The sequence below is a fragment of the Carassius gibelio genome, chromosome B9 (assembly GCF_023724105.1).
Source record: "Carassius gibelio isolate Cgi1373 ecotype wild population from Czech Republic chromosome B9, carGib1.2-hapl.c, whole genome shotgun sequence".
NCBI lineage: Eukaryota > Metazoa > Chordata > Actinopteri > Cypriniformes > Cyprinidae > Carassius > Carassius gibelio.
The window spans coordinates 12682524-12703548 of NC_068404.1; the positions used below are offsets into that span (position 1 = coordinate 12682524).

Consider the following 21025-nt stretch of genomic DNA (forward strand, 5'->3'; position numbering starts at 1 on the left):
GCTAATGAGCTGGAGTGCCTTAAACAGATCTGAAAGCAGTTTATCAAGTCTTGTGCTTTAAGGCTGAAAGTGTATTGTGGTAACACGGTATCTTTTAATTCCGTTTGAGTTACATGTAATAAGGTATATATGGTATTACCCATGCATATAGATATCAGAGTTAGAGATCCAGACCAAGCACAAAAAAAATAAAAATAATAATAATAATAATAATATTCAATGTCAAAATCCATGACAAGTCTGTTTAAACAGATTAATAAAGCCAATAGAACCATTTGGATTAATTAGCAGGTTTATTTTCAGTTTTTACAATAAACATACATGATTCTCATAAGATCTTTCATAGAATACCATAGTATAAATACAGCATGACTTCCAAAATGTTATGTAAAAGTGCCATTGTACTTTTGGAGCTACTGAAGTGTGAAGTCAAAGAATGGCAGAAATATCTAGTAGGCTAGAAAAAGTAAAAAAATGATTGGAATGAACAAAAGAAAAAAATGAGATGTGAAGTTTGTTCATCTGTGTTTGACAAGCACGGCAGGACAGAATAGTGTGAGACGAGAACAGAGACTCAAGCACAAGATTTTTAGTCCAACAATATGCCTCCAACAGACTACTGAACAGCACAAAGATTATAGCACCAATCTGTCAATGTATATGATTGTGGATTTGTCTTTGATACAGTGTCCAAAAAAAGTATATTTAAGCCACACTTAGATTCAAACTATTTTAGATTTTAATAATATAAAATGTAATTTATCCCAATGGCAAAGCTGATTTTTTTAGCAGCCATTACTCTAGTCTCCAGTATCACATGATCCTTCATTCTAATATAATTTGATGCTAATGAAATTACCGTACGTATTATTATCAATATTGCATATTATTATTATTATTATTTTTTTTTTTTTTTTTTTTTTTTTTTATACAACGATATACATAACTGCGTGGGTTCTAATTAGCTAAAAATAAATAAGTAATTTGGGGTATTGCATTACCTCGTATTACCACGGTGTGGCAGTCGTGTTCCTAATTTAACAAGCAGCACTTTACCACTAGGTGGAGACATAGCGTCAGAATGAACGATTCTCTGCTATTTCTAATGTCCTTCACAGAGAGAATGTGGACGTGCAGAGCAGACCTTGCTGTAAAATAAAAGATAACAGCCTTGGCTGAAGGACTCTGATTCACCACTGAGTTATCCCAAGGACAGAAAGAAAGGAAATCAGATATAGCGACAAACAATGAGAGAGACAGAGAGAGGGAGAGAGAAGAATCTGAGAAAAACAAATACAACCTAAAACCTTCTTAGATATTTCGACCAAAATAAGCAAACTTGTTTACTCTGAGGCATCAAAAAGAGAGAGAGAGAGAGAAAATATTTACATCAAAATAGAAGCCCTACTTATTATTATTAATGTTATTATTATTATTATTATTATTATTATAAAAATATTAATTGTCAGCAAATACTCAGAAGAGATTTTGCATACATTTTTAACTCGTCTTTGTAGAAACATATGCTTCTTTATGGTATCTGTGCTGTTTGACAGTTTTTATATTAAAGTTGAAAGTAACTTAGAATTTGAACTAAATGTATGCTAGTGATAACAATCAAAGTCCATGTTTATGTATTGGCTCTTTGATTCGTAGAAACTAAAAGCTTGAAATGTAGTGTAGCCTATGATTTTCACTCAGTTAAACTCTATAACATCTACGTTTTCATCTGCAATAGAATGTGACATAAAACCTCCAAACCACTGACTTCATACATAATTGATCTTATAATAATTTTAGTCAAATTTCATATTCACAGATGTGAGCTTCAGTAACACTTTTTTTCTGTGGTTCTTTGAGAAATCAGACTTTATAAAGCTACCAGCCAAGTGAGCGAGTTCAGTGCTTCAACAGACCTGCATTAAACAGAAGTATAAACAAGTATCTTTGAAAGAAAAAAATATAATTAAATATCTAACAAATACAAACTCGTTAAAAAAACAACAACAGCTCATTCAAAGGTCTACTCATTCTGTATTTTACCAACGAGTTCAACAAGGTCACACAGGGTTTTTTTTTTTTTTTTTTTAAATAAATTGGTTTATCATCTTATATCATACAAACATTATATGTCAACCAGAAAAACAAAATAGCTACTCCCACATGAAAAAAAGTAATTTATAGTTAATACTATATTGTTTTTGAACCATACTATAGTATTTACAAAACGTTGTTAATGAATTCCACAGCATAGTCTACTGTAGTATTAACTATAGTGAACTAATAAACTGTAATAAATAATGTAATATACTTTAGTTTTTACTAGTAAAATCCGTAGTGTGCTGTAGTACAATAAACCGTATAGTTGTAGAAAACTTAGTACAGTACTGGGTAAAGTAATCTATTTATAGCCTATTACAATTTGTTATATTACCTAATTACCAGTAAAATAAAAAATAATTCTAGAACTTTCTTATCGTATGGTTCAACAACACTATAGTAGGACCTATTTAGCTACTAACTATTGTATTTTTTATTTATTTGTTTTCATTTGGGCTGTGTTATATTCACAGTATGTTAAGACATTTTCTGTCTGATATATTTATAAGATATATTTTAGGGGAATTCAATTAATTTCGTCATTCGTTTATTTACAAAGAATAGCTTATTTGCAGTTTCTCCTAAGAAGAAGAAGAAGAAGAAGAAGAAGAAGAAGAAGAAGAAAATGTATTACATGTAATTATAATGCACAGCTTTTACAGTCTTAATAGCCTATAAAACGTCAGCTAGGCTAATAATAATAATAATTAAATATTTTGACTCGAGTCGTGTTTACATTTTGTTTCGCAACATGTCTTCCCGTAAGGCAAAATCAAATAGTTGATTTCTCCTTATCCCTTCCACAACAATGTATGGAATACCACAGAATTCCCATCTAGGGGCCGCTGTGTGGTGGGAGGAGCGGAAGTTGAGGAAGTCGTGTAATAGATCGGGGAATGAAGAGCCCGTGTTTGTTCCAGCGGTGTGACGCTCCAGAGTTCGGGAAGCGTCAATAAAACCGTCCTGACACTTAACACACACACACACACACACACACACTCACTGGCGCACTCTTATCAGGACTGTGGCTCAAGACTGGATCAGGACTCTTCTGCATTATGCACTCGGACTGCAGGCTGCTGGGATGGACGCGTCGGTAAAGGAGGGCAGAGGGACCGGAGGGGCTGCGGTCTTCATCCTGATCGTCTTCATCCTTCTCCTCGGTGCCAGAAGCTCGCGGGCGCAGAAGGGTACGTGATCTTCAGAGGGGGTTCAAGTTTTAGTAGTTGCTCAACTTCTCTTAAACTGCCTATCCACCATTGGGTTTAGGACTGATTGCGGTTTCACAACAAACTCTTGGGGTGGTGTGGTGTAGCGGTTAAAGACACAGACTGGCAATTTGACCGTTTATTGGTTCAAACCCGGGCTCGGTTCATTAATATCACACATCGTTTGTTTGATCGGGATACCAGTAGCTAACCAGCACACGGAACGAGAACCGAACCTGTGAATATTTCACTGTGTAAACAGCTCAGCTCAGTAACGGAGTGTGTGTTGTATAGTTACACTGTTGCTGTGCTACAGCTGGGTCAACAGAAGAACGTGATGACGCAACGCGCTGCCCCCGCTGCTCTCCCAAATATGTAGTGAGTTCATGTGCTGTCCAGTGTCAAGCTGTTGTATTTAAAACAGAGAAACTAACAGCACACGTATTGCAGATATAGTCCTTCTCAAGCAATCTGAGCTTAACTCGAGAAGTAGTTTTACATGTAGGCTAAGGAAACAGCACCTTTGAGAAATATCATAAATTATGACCTCTCACATGAGATGAAAAAAAAAAACTGATTCTGATTCTGCATTAAGTGAGGTGCCACAAAAGGGTGCAGCCACGTTGATGACCAAGGAGTTCAAAATCATCATGAGTACTTATTGTGAATTTTATCCTCCAAGCAAATAATACAAATTCCAGTAGAATTTGTATAGGGGCATGTTGTCACTAAAGGTTTAAGTGTCATTATTATTGGGCAATAATGGTGAAAAAAATAAAATAAAAATGTTGTAGTCAAGTCTTTCAGGTTTTTATTTATACAGAAACTGGATTCTACATATATACCTACCCTGAGAAATGTAGTCAGGAATACATGTGACCACTAGCCTAATTTCAGTCCCTCTTTATGTTAGGTGACCTTAACTACTGTACTTACATTTAAATGAATTATTTGGTACAATGCATTTATTGTGTACATTGTGTTATTGTGTAAATAAAAAAAATACATGTTTTTACATTGTATTTATATTTTTACAAAATACCTATTACATCTGTATTTAAATTTTGTAATTACATTTATAATTACACTGTTGACCCATCGCTTAAACCTTAACCGATCCTTAAAGCTACTCATACCACCAAACCTGTCTCTAACCTCACCCGCATCCCACCTCAAAAGCAGCAAAAGTGTATTGTTTTGCAATACAATACGAAACACAATAAGTATTTTGCACTTATTTTTAATGCGAGTACATAGTAGTTAAGGCCACCGAATATAAAATGTGACCCCAGTTTCTTATACAGATCATTATCTGAAATATATAGTTGACTGTGTCTGAATTAGTCTTTTCGGTGTGACTGTGACAGCTGACAGTACTCTCTGTGCATAAAACTTTGGAAATGTAAGGTTTGTGTGGGTGTAGTAAAGCTAGGGGAAACATTGAGAATAGAGGTGTGTGTGTGTGTGTGTGTGTGGATGGGGCTGTTGTTTTTTGCTCTGGGGGTCTGAATAGTGTCCAGCAAGGATTATGTAACAACATCGCAAGCTGAGTTTCATTCGGTCTGTAAACGTGTGACAGGCAGCGCAAGCAGCTGCAATGCAATGCGATCTCATCACTCTGTCCTCTCTCTCTCTCTCTCTCTCTCTTTCTCCATCTCTAAAGATTCAACGAGGAGCTCAACTTTCAAGCAAAACCTTTTACCAAATGAAATTTTAGTTGTAAGTGGCAAAACATTCTGTGCATAATTAAGACAAAATTCGGAACAGGATTAATAGAGAGTTACAGGCAAGTGAGTCTGATCAAGGTTGGAGATAATCTCTGCAGGAAAGTGGACATCGATGGCCAGAGTTCAGATCCCCTGCCTTAGTGGGTTATGCAAATTTAATCAAATTATGGTGATTGAACCGAATCCAGATTATACTGTAATTTCCATTAAACTAACAAAGAATTCCATGCTGTTATTTTGTTAAATGTATGATCATTTCTGATTGTTTTCAGGGGACGGCTGTGGACACACAGTGCTGGGTGTGGGCAGTGGGAGTCTGGCGTCTCTGGGGTACCCTCTGTCCTATCCCTCAAACTCTGTGTGTGAATGGGAGATCAGCGTGAACACCACACACACAATCCTTGTGCGCATTGCGGATCTTGACATAGACACAAACAACTGCCAAGTTTCTTACCTGCGACTCTATAATGGCCACGGACTGGGGAGAACGGAAATTGGTGAATGCAATGTGCATTTGTTGTTGTTTTTTTTCTAGTCTTCAGTCACATTTATACTTCTAATATAAAATGAGGAAACTTAGTTTGCAATATATATATAGACTTTATATCTCGCAATTCTGACTTTATAACTCTCAACTGGGTGTTTATATCTCACATTTCTGAGAAAAAAGGTCAGAATATATATATATATATATATATAACGTTGATGTTACCTTAATGTTAAAATAATATATAAGTTATAAATATAGAAATAATAAAGTAAATACATGTAAATTACTGTATATATGTTGCAATAAAAATACAAGTTTCTGTTTTATACTGTTTTATGGCCTGTTTTAAAACCACCCACTAATGCACACTAGTGCTGATGAGTAAATGGAAAAGAATTGAAAATGATTTCCATTTCTCTTTCTGCAGTGAAGTATTGTGGAGGGATAAAATGGAGAGACGCTGTCATACAGTCGGAGGGGCATCAGGTCACAGTGCAGTTCATGAGTGGACCACACAACAACGGCCGTGGCCTCTTCCTCTCCTACACCAGTAGTCAGCAAACAGGTAAGCAGTCAAGAAACACTTCTCACTATTATCAGTGCTGAAAACAGCTGCTTTATATTCTTTTAGTGGAATCTGTGTATAGACAGTTCAAAGGAACAGCATTTATTTAAAATAGAAGTATTTTGGGACATTATGAATGTCTTTTACTGTCATTGTGGATCAGTTGAACACATCCTTACTGAACAAAAGTATTGATTTCATAGAAGAACGTTTAAATGGTGGTGTACTTATTGTGCTGTATGTGTGAAAGCTTGTGTTTGTATGAATTAGTGTTGAAGCAGGCTTGGATGTGTCTCAAGATCCATAAAGAAGCTGCTATGGTAACTGTGTGTGTTTGTTCAGATGAGACTGAGGGACGACATGTGAACCTGATTACAAAGATTATTTCGGGAGTATGTTTCTGACAGTAAGGGTGTTAGGGTTTTTCCTGGTTCCAGGGTGCGTCCGGAGAGCTTAATGCATGACAGGCAGTTAATTTAACAGTTGAGTCAATAGTTTAAATTAATTTAAAATGAGAGGAAATTATGTAATGGCTGTTGGTTCTTGTGCCATTCAGTACAAAAATGTCACAGAGTTCAAAATGCGTCATGTTGCTAGAGGGTTGTGGGCTTATGCTGGGTGATCACTTATTTGGCCAAATCTATTTTCTTGTCCCAAGTTGTAGCACTGGCCACTTTTCAATATCAGTTGGATTTACATAGGAAGTCTGATTGCTTAGAACGTCAAGTCAAAGTTATTTATATAGCGCTTTATTAAAAACAAATTGCTTCCAACCAAACAGCTTTACAGTAAAAATCAGTGTGACTATTTCAAAAAATGACTTGTAGACGTTTATTCATAATAGCAATTAAGTAATAGTATACCTGGTCTAAATATGCTGCATGATTAAAAATGATCATCCATGTCCATAAGATAAACATGGGATTGTTATATACTTAGAGACACCTAAAGTGTACTTCAGTTTTGACACTTATGAATGCATACGTGTATTCATGGCATGCAAAATGACCATAATTACAAGATAATTAATCCTTGTGGAACTTGTCATTATAACTTGTGAAAACTTGAATTTTCTGAAAGCTCTGACTCTCACTCACCTGACCTCTGCGTCACTGTGTGGTGACACTCAAAATGACAGCATCTTCAATGGTTAAATGTAGTTTTTTTTATATTGCTGTTATATAATTCAATTGAGTGTCCAATGTCTTAATAATGCAAAAGTATGCAAAAGACCTACCGTACAATTTAATGTAGCTAGTACAGAGTTCGATAACTATCTAATGTGCCTCTAAAATTAAACACATGTTTATTATTAATACATTTGCATTGCTTTTTTAGTTGTAGTTATGTCTGGTTACTCAGATGACATGGTTTGTTAAACAGATTTTAATTATCTAGATGTTCCATTTCTTTTTCTACAGTGAAGCAACAAACCAGGACAGTTTCGGTCCTAATTAGTACAAACGTTTTTTTGAAAAAATTTATCTGCATGTATATAATATTGCTTCTTGTGTCCGGTATAGACATGGTGTTGGCGGTTTGCTCAATTAGTTCTAGTTCTAATGCCCAAATGCATATGCAAAAGTGCTAGTTTTTTTTTTTAATAATGCCAAATGCTACAGGAAAGTTTCAAACTGCAGTTTAAGCACATTTGTGAATGTGCTTCGTACGCCATGGTACATCCTGAGCCTCCAAATCTGTGGAATCACAGCTGTGCACTTCTGTGTTTGATGTGTCTTAACAATGACATTTGGCCTTTGACCTCTGGGGCTGTCTGAGGTCAGGAGTTCACTCTGCCATGTGGGAGCTGCACCTGTTTACCCCAGTACTGCGAGACTGTGTGTGTGTGTGTGTGTGTGTGTGTGTGTGAGAGAGAGAGAGAGAGATCATATTTCCCATGAGTCAGGAAAGAGACAGATGAATCCATGCTGTGGGTGTGAGTAATGGGTACAATAACACCACAAAATACCTTGAACCAGAAAAGCGCACACGCACTCATACACATTCCAGCATTGTGGCAGGAAGTTTTGCACGGGCCAGCACCACTCATATTTACTAAGGGAAAAAGTAACGGATGTAAATCTTATAGGTATTGATCTGTTCATTCAGATGGAGGCTTTTATCCACAAAAATGAAACGCAATACACCACTCTGTTACATCACTTACTTACTGAATGGCCAGTGCGCACATAACACAAACACACACACACACATGCTTGTGTATTATCTTTGTGTGGAAGGATGACATTAATCAATAGTGTCACCATGGCAACCATCAGACGTGCTGCTTTATCTGACCCAGGTAAATATGTTTCAAGAAGGTTCAAAGAAAATGTGCCTCTTTTCTCATCCTTCAGATCTCATCACCTGTCTGGAAAAAGGAGAGCACTTCAGTGAAGCGGAGTTCAGGTACTCGCGGTTACAGCTGTCTGGAGTGTGTGTTTTCATGTTCTTGCATATATGTGTGTCTGTGTCTCATATTCCCGTCCTGCATTTGCAGTAAATTCTGTCCTGCTGGATGCCTGACTGATTTCGGAGAGGTTTCGGGAACCATACCGCATGGATACAGAGATGTAAGTATGCCACTATTGAGTGGATGTTAGATTGAAGGGTTAGTTTAGTCATAAATGAAAATTATTTTATTATTCACTCACCCTCGTGTTGATCCAAACTTGTATGACTTTATTAAAAAAAAATGCAAAAGGAGACGTTGTTCCTAATGTGTTATGCTCAAGGTATACTTAGATTTTTTTTTTATGTGAATGTCAGTGCAAGCATTAAGCCGAACACACATGCTGCATCTCCATTTACATATTTACATGTTAGAATTATTATGTCCTAAATAGTAGAAATTTATGTTGAAATCTCGTCTTGGTTTACTGTTTCTGGTGGAAAGACAAGGTGCAGATCCATAGACACTCTAAAGGCTAAGATTCCACACAACCAATTGTGTGTCAGAACTACAAACATGATGAATAAAAAGTGTTAAAAACGACAAACATGACACATATGCTAGACATATGGTTAAGGAGATATGTTTAGATAGTGATTTGAGTGATTAATACTCATTATCTAACCTAATGAAAATAATATTTAATGTCATCAACAGCAATGGAAACATCTCTAAATATATGTTTGTTAATGAACTTTAAAAATCATGATTATCCAAACACCTTTTCTTTTTTTTCATCTGTGAAACAATGGCAAGGTCCAAGGTCTTGCCACCTTGTAGATTAACTATTAGTGCAAAAATTTCTAGGTATACATGCAAACTAAGGAACATGAGTATGTGCAATTATAAAAAATCAGGCTGCGCATATCATGCTGGTAATAACATTTACATAACTTGGATTGTAAACATACCCTAATGTCCAGATAAAACTGAAGCATTTCAGTTGTTCTGTTCAATGCAGTTACAATTGAACAGGGACTGAAGTTTTCAAGCTTAAAAATGAAGTAAAACATCTTAAAAGTGGTCAGTATGACTCATATATTTCAAGTCGTTTTATCCTGTATGAAGAACATGAGCAACATTTAAGTCATTATTCACTGATTATCTTCTTCTCCAGTGAGCTCTCAGCTTGAGAACCACTGTGACCACATTGAATGCCTGAGATCACTGAAAAGATCTGACTCCAAACAAACCAGACATACTCAGGGACACAAGAAGTGCGGATGCTGTTGCTTCTGCATTGTATGATTTGTTTATCCTCTTTAACTGCAGTGATTCAGCTCTTCAAAGGAAGATATTCTCTTATGGTTTCATGTTTGAAATGTTCAGTCATTCCTAAGAACTGTTTATAAAAACTGTCCTTCATTCCATACGTAATATATATGTATTGATGTAATGAGTGAGGAGGCATTCACTCAGAAATAATTTTTTCAATGAATAGCATCTTTTTTGAAAGTTGGTTATTAAGAAACAAAGAAAACTATCTTACAGGCTCTTGAAATTGCACAGGTCCACAAATAAATGATTATATCATACAGCTATAATATTTTTTACCACGTGTTATTTACATTACATTACATTTACATTTATTCATTTAGCAGACGCTTTTATCCAAAGCGACTTACAGATGAGCACAGTGGAAGCAATCAAAAACAACAAAAAGTGCAATGATATATAAGTGCTATAACAAGTCTCAGTTAGGTTAACACAGTACACCTAGCATGGGATTTTAAATAATATAATATAAAGAAAACAGATAGAATAAAAAAAGAATAGAGCAAGCTAGTGTTAGAGGTCTTTACACATACACATACAATTGCATAATTAATGACAAGATTACAAAAAGATTAGAAAGGTAGTTAGATTGTTTTTTGTAAAGAATAGAATTAGAATAGTGAGTGTTAAAGTTAGAGGGTCAAATAAAGATGGAAGAGATGTGTTTTAAGCCGATTCTTGAAGATGGCTAAGGACGGTCAGGATTGAGTTGGGAAGGTCATTCCACCAGGAGGGAACATTTAATTTAAAAGTCCATAAAAGTGACTTTGTGCTTCTTTGGGATGGCACAATCAAGCGACGTTCACTTGCAGAACGCAAGCTTCTAGAGGGCACATAAGTCTGAAGTAACAAATTTAGGTAAATGGGTTGTTTTTTCAAAGCAGTAGCGTATTTAAAACACTGTATAAGTGCATCGACTAATGTTTTTACAGATAAAGGGACGAGTCAAAATGATGAAAAGCATGTCACAGATGCTGTCAGCTGTATTTTTCTTTCAGCACGACCGCACACTGTCTTGGCTGTACATTAGGTCATTGCTGATGACCTCATCACCCCTTTAATGCTTCCTGCTTGCTTTCGGATGATTTCATTTAGTCTGTTTGAACACAATAGGCAGTTTTCTACTTAAGAGCCCGTTTCAAACTTAAGACAAAAGACAGAGTGTGAAGGAGACGTTCTTCTGAAGTTGAGTCATTGTAAATGATTCTGCGTGTCAGTTTTAAAGCTCTTGGTCTCCTAGGGGTGTGTTGGTATGCGTGTCTGTGTGTTTGGATGTATGTGTGCATGTTTTTATGTGTGTATGACAGTGTGTTTCATGGGGAGATGTTAGATCAGGTTTGGCTGAATGGTTTTCTAATGCAGACCAGCTGACAACAGTCTTGTTTCTCAGTTCAGATACACCCCTCAGAATTAGTGAGGGGCCCATATGAAGCCTTTACGATTGTGTGTGTGTGCATGGGTTGTTTGTGGCAAGAGTGCTGTTTTATTTTGCCCGGAGGAAGTGGTGTATGTTTGCGGTGTCGGTGTGTGTGGGTGTTGAGAGTTTGTCTAGTGCTTGTGGTCTCTTTTTGGTTTGGAGTCCCAACTGTGTGTGTATGTCTAATCAGAACTGTAATTTTTTCTTTTTAAACTAGCAATTTTACTATTATTCCAGTGTTGGGCAGCTAGTGGCTCTGGCCATGTAAACACTGTAGTTAGATGTGGTTGTTATTTTCTCCTGAGTGCTCGAAGTCCTTCTGGGAAGTTTGGAAGTCATCATTTCAGCATAATGTGCATTCGAGTGCCACTGCAAATATGAGTGCACTGTAAAACACGCATCTGTGGATCAGATTGTTTAAAACTTCTTTATTAGGACTGTTTTTCTTGCTGACAGGCTTATAAGACTGATTTAAATGCTAAATCTGATTTTGTTGCGTTCACATGCACTGCAGACATATTTGTTGTAAACATAATCTTGATTTGTTTATTTGATTAATTGTGCAGCTCTTGGACACATTAGGGAACCTATTAAGAAAGACAAGAAGCTTTTTAAGGCCCTAATTCAACAAAATAGAGGCTAGGATGCACATTATGTGTGTAAATGATACTTGCGTTTCGTCCTTTATGTGCTGCCATAGCAGATGGCAGATGTGGTACATTTCCTGTCACCCCATAAGCTGCTAAATGAGTTGTATTTTCTGGCAAGCTTTATCGCTACTCTACATCAGTAGTCCACAGAATGCATGCGGAATAGCATTGTATAGTCAACATTCACTAATGAAAACGAATCAAAACCAAGTTGCATCTGACCTGATTCTTTTAATGGACACAAACAGATTTGGTTATTTATTTGAATGGCAACTGCAACTGACAGCTGAATTCACTGAGAATTCATGCTGACTGGCTGCCAATTTTTCAGTTGGTTTCAAATATTCAAAAGTAGAGCATGAAAAAAGCAGTGTATACAGTATGTGTATATATATATATATATATATATATATATATATATATATATATATATATATATATATATATATATATATATATATATATATGTATATATGTATATATATATATATATATATATGTATATATATATATATATATATATATATATATATATATATATATGTGTATATATATATATATATATATATATATATATATATATATATATATATATATATATATATATATATATATATATATATATATGTATGTATATGTATATATGTTTTTTTTATTTTTTTTTACCCTTTTGACATTCATTCTATGGCAAAAACCGTTGAAACATTCAAGGGGAAAAAAACAAGGTTTGGAGTAACATGAGGGTGATTAAAGGTTAATGGTTTTGGGGGGGGGAAATATATATATATATATATATATATATATATATATATATATATTTTTTTTTTTTTTTTTTTTTTGGAAAAAACAGCACTTATTTAAAATAAAAAATCATTTGTAACATTACCGATATCTAATGGGTCCTTGCTGAATAAAAGCTGAATATTTTTTTTATATTACTGAGGTCAAACTTTTGAATAGTGTTGTAGACCCATTTGTGTTTCCTGAAAATGTGCAATGTGTATGTGGCCTGTGAGAACTAAATGTGTGTGTGTGTGTGTGTCTAAGTCTAAACCCTGGAAGAAGTTAGCCAAATGAATCATCCATCATTCTTTATCATAGTGGCATAAATGATACCACTGCAATTCTTCTTCAAGGATGTGACCTCAGCATGCCAAGTCACAGCTTGTGGGTTTTAGGTGAGTGAGTCAGTGTCAGCTGTCTTAATGTCTCACGTCTCTTTCTGCAGTCTTCTCCTCTCTGTCTGGCCGGTGTTCATGCGGGTGTGGTCTCCAACACACTGGGGGGGCAAATCAGTGTGGTCAGCAGCAAAGGCATCCCACACTACGAAAGCTCGCTGGCCAACAATGTGACATCTGTGCCGTGAGTAACCCATTTACATTCTTGCTTGCTTTCTTCATGGGAAAATCAATTTCATTTGATTACAGGGCTTGCAAGGCAGTGAAGTTCTGAAATTCCTCTTAATAAAATTTTCTTAGTCTTTTCTGCAAATTAATTCCCTTTAACTGTGCTATGCAGTGATTTTCAAAATTTTACACAAATAAAATTTGACCTTCCAAATATTGTAAGGAACCCCCTTTCTACAATGTGTGTGTATATATATATATATATATATATATATATATATATATATATAGATATATCTATATATATATATATATTATAAATATTCATTATAGTTTTTAGCAAGTATAGAATTAGTCTAATAGCAAGTTTTCAAACAAGTAAAAACCATGTCTATTTTTCTTAAATTTGTAATTATAAGTTGGAAAGTAAATTTGATCAAAGCTTTGACTTAAGTATATTATTGTTATTATAGTAATTTTTGTTCTTCAGTATTTCACAAGAGCATACAGAGGTGAGTTAATGTGGTGAATGAAGTACTGTCATAAACAACAAAGCAAGCACATGGATCTGTCTTTTCATTATGAATCGTGTGTTACCATAGAAACGGGACCTGAACTGCTCTAAATTGTCATCTGGTAATTATGGTAATTCCGACATGACGTGAACACAGCTTAAGCAACAGCTTAACATTTGCATACTGGATGCATTTATTTGCAGCTATCCATGAGTGTCTACAGCGTGAAGATGATCTTGCGTTGTGTGTTGATTCTCATGCACAGCTGGTGGAAAACGAGATGCATGCTGTGTGCAAAACATCTCTGATGCTGCATTTCATTAACTCCGAATCAAAGCCCAAAACTTCAGCTTATTAAAGCACTTTGCTGTCTTGCAAGCACTGATATTTCTTTCTGGGAATGCAAATCTAGTTAGATTCGATTCCGCTCTTTGGTTGAATTGTTTTTTTTTTCTCTTCTATGTAATAAACTGATTGATTAGTAGACACAATGATAACTCTGCTTCTCTCTCCCTCTTACAGTGGAAATCTCTCCCCAAGCCTCTTTACCTTCAAGACTAGTGGTAAGTGAATCAGTAATGTGTCGAACCTATTGACTATTTGGAGTATTTCTTGGTTGTGTAGTATCTTATAGAATGCTTTGTTTTTCCCAAATTGTAAAAAAATAAAATAAAATCTGTTAAAATAACTTGAAGATTTAATGAAGACGTTTGTTCTTTATTCCTGTCAGTTCTACAGAAATGCTCAACACCTTGATGATCTAATAATAGAAGCTTTCATTTTCTCTCTCTCAAGGTTGCTATGGCACTTTGGGTTTGGAGTCGGGGGTGGTCAGTGACTCTCAGATCACAGCCTCCTCAGAATGGGAATGGGGCGGTCATGGGAAGGAGCCCTCTGTCTGGGGCCCCACAGGGGCTCGCCTCAAAACATCAGGACGTCCGTGGGCTGCAGCCAACAGTGACATAAAAGAATGGATTCAAGTGGACTTAAAGAAGGAGAAAAAAATAACAGGTAGAGTTTGTGTGTGAGAGAGAAAGAGGCATCAGTGTGTTTGCGTCTGTAATTTGATTGGTCAGTCAGTCGACTCTGCTTCTCAGGTATAACCACCACTGGCTCCACCCTCCAAGAATATCAGTTTTACGTTTCGGCCTATGAGGTGTTATATAGCCATGACGGACAGCAGTGGAAACCCTATCAAGGTGGATCAGATAAAAATAAGGTATGGAGGATTGTTTGTATCATGTTTGCTTTGATCTGTTCCATAATCTTTTAAGACAGCATTCTAACCAGCATTAACTTTATTCATGACTGATTTAGAATGCTCTACATTGGAAGCAACATTAAAAAAAAAAAAAAAAAAAAAAAAAAGATGTTTAATGTTAACCTGATGCTAAGACCTAAAAATACAAATATTGGGTAAAATTTTGGATTGGATTGGAAGTGTTAAATGAAATCTAGGTTTACAATTTTTTTGCCCTATCCTTTTATTTTATTTTTATGCACTTATATTCTATGCAATTTTATAAAATTTTAATGATGTTCTATTCGGGAGGAGCACATCAGAAACTTAGCCTAAATCAACACAGGTGGACCACAATCAAGTAATCAATACCACAGTATAAATATCACTGACTTACCTCTGTCCATTGACGATTTATCAGCATCCTTCCTTCACCTCATCTCCTCCCAAGCTCTGAGCCCTTCCCCGAACAGCACGTCAAATACGCATACTATACCTCAGCTAATTATATTGTAAGCGTGAACTCGTGAATTTATTGCAATTGAATTAAGCCAAAACAAGACAATCATTAGAGGCACCATACATTGACTAGCAGATCCGGTTCTGTAGGTTTTGAAGCAGAGCATATTTTGTTTTGTTGTCTGTTCTTCTTTTGTGTTTGGTGGGTTTTTGGCGCTGGTGTTGGAACTGCTGCAGAATGACATCAAGCTTTGCATATTTCCAGAAAAATTGGTTTTACATTCCTGAGGTTTAAGGAGCCTGAAATTAAAGTGCACTCTGTGGTCATTAATAATGAATGTCCATCGACTGTCAGGGAGCTTAAGGAGAAGAGCATTGATTAGGCGTAAATAAGATGGGCCTTGGTCTGAGGCCAAATGTTCTTTGTTGCTAATGTGTCCTTGTTTCTCTGTAACAGATTTTCCAAGGCAACACCAACTATCTCCAGGAAGTGCGGAACAACTTTATTCCTCCAATTGAAGCGCGCTTCATCCGAATATGTCCCTTGCAGTGGCACCAAAGGATCGCCCTTAAAATGGAGCTGCTGGGCTGCCAACCTTATGCAGGTGAGACTAATCAGAGAAATCAGACTCCGATTCGGCAAGTTAGCCATGCTAAACATGATTGAATCTCTTTCTGTTGGTCAGCGTGGCCAGGAACCTTCCATCCAGCCCCTCCTCCCCCTCGCAGAAAAAGCACAGTGCCCCCACTACAGGAGAGGACGACACACACACCCAACATCCGAAACACCACCATGCCTCCACACTCTCACGATGGTAAGAACACACTTCATTCAGTTATTTAACAAATGAGCTTTGGTATAAACTTTAGTAAGCTGCCTTGGCGTCTATATAGGCATCTTCTTTCTTAGGGGCCTTTTGTTCACACCAATATGTAAGGCAATGGAATGACAAAAAAACTCATGGCCTCAAGTTTTTTTTTTTTTTAAATTGACCACCAGGTTATTAGAATCCTGTGATAAGCAAGCAGTGAATGCAATAGTCAAGCACTTCTGTCTAGCACTTTTACATAAAAAAGCAGCACACTTGAAGGCTTAAGCATATTCTGTGTGAACAGCCCCTTAGGCAGCATTCTTTGTGAAATGTAACCTCCATAAATAACTTATTTTAATTCGTTTTATGTAGGCGGCAAACTCTCTTTTCATTTGATTCTCATATGAAGTGCACTCATTTAGGTTTCTCATTTAAGCATGTTGCTAGGTTTAGAATTATAAAAAAATACAAATCACATGCAAAAATTGGGTGAAATAGCCAAATTTTTATTAGTTGAATCCATCTTTCATTACTGTTTAGTGCTGAATACAGTATTTATTATTATTTACAACATTTTTTATTTCTTATTTAATTAGGCAAAACAGTATTCATTGACACTAGATTAATGTTATTAATGTGCTGTGTGAATGTAAAAGAGGTGGCGCTGGTGGCAGTGTTGGTTCCTGTATTGGTGGTGGTTCTGACAACGCTTGTGTTAGTCATGGTCTGCTCGTGGCTGTGGAAGAACAGGTTGGTAAAAACATTTCCATATCTCAACAAATAGTTTGATCCAAATAGTTGAAAAAATCCCCAATAGATCATTAAGCTATGATACAGAAGTCAACATTTGAAGTGGATCAGAAAAGTTAATCAGAGTTGTCCTAAGGAAAGAACGGGTGTTGATTTGGTTTTTGTTGATTTTGACAACTTTGAAAGGTTTTGATCCACTTCAAACATTGACTACTTTATTTTAGCCTAATATTAAAACCATGTCATTCATGAAAATGTAAACTAAAGGTCATTGCGCACTGAGCCTGAAATTTTTGTACGTGTTTTTTCAGTTTGTTTGTTTGTTTTTTTTCAAATTCATCATCCTTTTCTATCAAAATTCTTGCTACCGATGCGTAACCCAGAAAATCAAACCTGGTCCCAATTTTTATTTTTATTAGTATTACGGACGCAAGCTTTGGAGGCAGTGTGTAAACGTGATTGACACAACGTGAGGTCATATTTATTTTTTAACATGCGAAAATTTCAACGCAGTGTGCAAAGACCGTTTTAATGCAAATAGCCTTAAAGGACACCATCTGTACTTACAGGAAAAGCCCAGAGGTGACTTATGACCTTCCACACTGGGAGCGCACAGGTGCGTCTGTTCTCAATTGTTTAGTCTTTTGCATTTACACCTACATGAATTATTAAATGTGCTTTAATGTGTGTTTTAGTGTGGTGGAAGAGTATGAAACAGTTGCTGCCCTCAAAGTTGGATGGAGAAGACTGTGTTCGTTACAGTTCCACAGCAAGAGTAGACCACCAGAGACCCCAGGTGGAGCTTGCAGGTACACATACAAACACACTGTTCAAATTAGTTTTATGTTCTCAAACAAACACTTGAACAATCTATTTTCTGCTTTTCCTATCTGTGTAGAATACGCCCAACCACTTGTCACTGGTACAATGGCCTCTCTTGGACAAAGGTCAACGTTTAAGCCCGAAGAAGCTGATCCCCCTGAGTATGATGCTCCTATCCCCCCTGAACATTACCATGCTTACGCTGAGCCCCTTCCTGCGTCTGGCACTGAATATGCCATGCCAATCATGATTGACAGGGCTAACCACCTATCAGGAGGCACTCTACCATTCAGGGGGCGTGGTTTAGTGGCTCGGACAGACAGCAGCCAATCGGCAAGCTCAGCCTATGACACACCCAAGAGCACATCTGATCAAGCCACACTCACAGATGGACAGTTGTACCAAGTGCCACAGAATACCCACAATGCACCATGTCAGAAAAAAGACTGACCAATCGCAGAAGAGCAGACCCTTTTGGAAGCCCACGGCTGAACACTACCTTTCCAAGAAATCAGCAGATCAGATCAGCATTTGCCGTCTCAAATTGTACGCCGCGCAAGTCCTATCACTGAAATAACACACAGGAATGTCAGGAGAGAGAGACAAGCAGCGATCTCGTTACACTACTGTGTTTTGTGTGTTCATACGTCTTAATGTGTGTGTACGAGTGCATATACGTGACTGTGCTCTGCTATCAAACTGTGAGTCCTTAGATATCTGTGCATTTTTCTGAGAGCGGAGATGTATTCGACTCGATCGCTCGTTGTAAGGCACATTTTTCCCTTTAGGCAAAGATAGTTTAAACAAAACCGCCCTCACGCAGAATAGCAAATGATCGCATTTCAAATGAATAGACACTCTCATAACACTGTGATTCACTGTCATTTTGCACTGTTGTATTGTATTCTGCTGTTACATAGGTGCCTTCTTTGTGACAAAGCAACACAAGCCTTTGCTGGTTTCTCTAGTTCTGCTCCAAAACCTGATGAGTTAACTTGCTATCTAAACTGCCTACATAGACTCCTGCCTTAGCTTTGCAGCATACTAACTTATAGGGGTGCACATCTGACTGGTTTTATTAGCCAAATTAGCCAACATTAGCCAGATACAATATTTTCGATCTGGTTACAGTTTAATAGATTCAGGTAGCTGTGGATGATCTATCAAGAGAATGATATTATGTGCCAGTTTTATTTTTTTTATTTAACTCACAAATGCAGCCAAAATATAATAATTGAAATGGCAAATTCTGTAATAAAGTCACACCGGAAATCATCAGTCATCTGATGACAGTTCATCATTGGCTTGTGAAATTATATAAACCCTGAAAACTGTCAAGAAAGTCTTTCAGTCTTCTGTGTAAATCTAGTGTTCAAAATTCTAGATTAGGTACTCAGTTGTTGAAACAATGGAAAAAAAGTCAAAAATACAGTTTTATAACAGTCAAAACAAGTTTTCTAGTATATCTTATAGATATATACAAATATTTTTTTTTCTGTGTTGCATCAATGCACCATATCATTAGTCACTGACTTAAAGCTTGAATACACTTTTTTCTAAATTTTTGCCCTAATTTACAGTCTTGACAAATCTGTGCTAGTTGCTGAAAGTCAGTCAGTCTGCAGATTTAAGGTGACTGATTTCACTTAAAATCATAGTTTACAATGACCATAGACTGGCAGGGATGCCCAGTTTTTCCTCTGTAACCAAGTTAGCAAATGTATGATGCCTAGTGTTTAAAAATCTGTTTAGATTTGAAAAGTCTTGTAGTCGTACCCAGCTAGCATGTTACTAGATAATGTTTAGCATGTTGCTAAGCTAACACCTAAGCACAAAAATCTATTTTACACAAATACTGGGCAAAACAGTCAGTTTTTTAATGTATATTTAACATAACATTATTGAATGAATGGGTTATTTATTATCATCAAAGTATTTCTCTCCTCTTGGATGATTTTTTCACTAAACTCATTGCAATGCAGTCTGCTTTTTGGGGGAGATCATTTGATGCCTTAAAATGCTGTCTTGCTAGGTAGCTCACAAGGTTTTGGAACAGATGATGGTTGTGTGCATTGTTCAGTTAAGTCTCAATAAATTTAAGTAGGACAGACTGACAGACATTTATTAAGTGCAGGAACTAGCAAGGCCTTTCTTACAAATAACGTTACAACAATGGTGCTGGTGCTGCATTTTCAATTTCCATGGAAAAGTCATCCGTGCATGACTGCACATAGACGTTCATGCCAAATATATTATTAGTCATGCGCGTCAAAACCTGTGCCACGCAAAAATCCATTTTATTTTTCCTGCTGATGTGTCTTAATACTAATATTAATACTCCCAAACCACTAACAGGTCGAGTTTAAGCTACCAAGCATGCACTGCTCACATAGTTGCACTGTCCTAATGGATACTTTACCAAATGTGACCCTTTAGTGGTCAAAGGTTAAAGAGCAAAACAGGATGCCGACATTCTTGCCTATAACAGGATTCACTCTGTGCCAAGTCTTTTCTTTATTATTATTGTTGACTTGAAGACCAAATAACCTGATGGATAATCAATCCTATTATCCATTTGATTTAATGTTATCAGACCAAACATTGCCTCACGCTATGGATTTTGGATACCAGGATGTTGCATGTTCAAAGTTAAAATAGTACACTGTTATGTTTGTCATTTACAATAACATTATAAGACGTATTTCGGTACTTGCATTAGTTTACTGGCTTAAAGCAAAGAAATGTCCACAGTGGCGGTGCTATGGACATGCCTGTATGTTTCAGTGTCTTTGTGTGCTTTAAAGTGTACCAGATTCAGTCGTGTATGTTTATATCTGCTTGTAGTTCTTGAAATCTGTTCTATCTAATGTGTTTCTGTGCACTGTATCCACAAGCCTGTGTGTGTGTGTTCATGTGTGTCTGCTGATCACTGTGCATCTGTCTCTAAATGATGATTGGTACTGTAGATTGATTATAAAGAAAAACAATTTAAAAATGTTAAACTGAAGTTTTATTAAAAATAAAATGTGATTTAAAAAAATCAGACAGCTGGATTAATTCATAGCTTTGTATCATCGCCTTCAAATTTATTCAGCATGGGATTTCTCATTTTATTTTCACATTGACATATTAAAATATAAACACACATCTATTAATGTGACCCAAGCAGCTGAAATCCCAAAGCAAATGAACAGATT

The 21025-nt window shown here is 36.4% G+C and overlaps 1 protein-coding gene across 1 annotated transcript; it reads left to right on the top strand.

Annotated features, from left to right (window-relative positions):
* The first annotated feature begins 2964 nt into the window (after positions 1–2964).
* dcbld2 (discoidin, CUB and LCCL domain containing 2) lies at positions 2965–20868 on the top strand. The gene is made up of 15 exons (XM_052565606.1): positions 2965–3290; positions 5308–5532; positions 5953–6090; positions 8448–8499; positions 8591–8663; positions 13113–13246; positions 14268–14308; positions 14541–14756; positions 14843–14964; positions 15902–16049; positions 16131–16259; positions 16913–17006; positions 17576–17622; positions 17702–17815; positions 17905–20868. Exons 1-15 carry the CDS (start codon positions 3185–3187, stop codon positions 18276–18278), a joined length of 2013 nt encoding a protein of 670 aa, XP_052421566.1. The 5' UTR covers positions 2965–3184; the 3' UTR covers positions 18279–20868.
* The last annotated feature ends 157 nt before the right edge of the window (positions 20869–21025 follow it).

What these genes read in the sequence shown, in the direction of transcription:
- dcbld2 (XM_052565606.1), top strand. Translation starts at nt 3,185, where the DNA reads ATGGACGCGTCGGTAAAGGAGGGCAGAGGGACCGGAGGGGCTGCGGTC. An exon ending in GAAGGAGAAAAAAATAACAG is followed by an intron (nt 14,757 to 14,842) that starts GTAGAGTTTGTG and finishes TCTGCTTCTCAG; the next exon opens with GTATAACCACCACTGGCTCC. An exon ending in TCCACACTGGGAGCGCACAG is followed by an intron (nt 17,623 to 17,701) that starts GTGCGTCTGTTC and finishes TGTGTGTTTTAG; the next exon opens with TGTGGTGGAAGAGTATGAAA.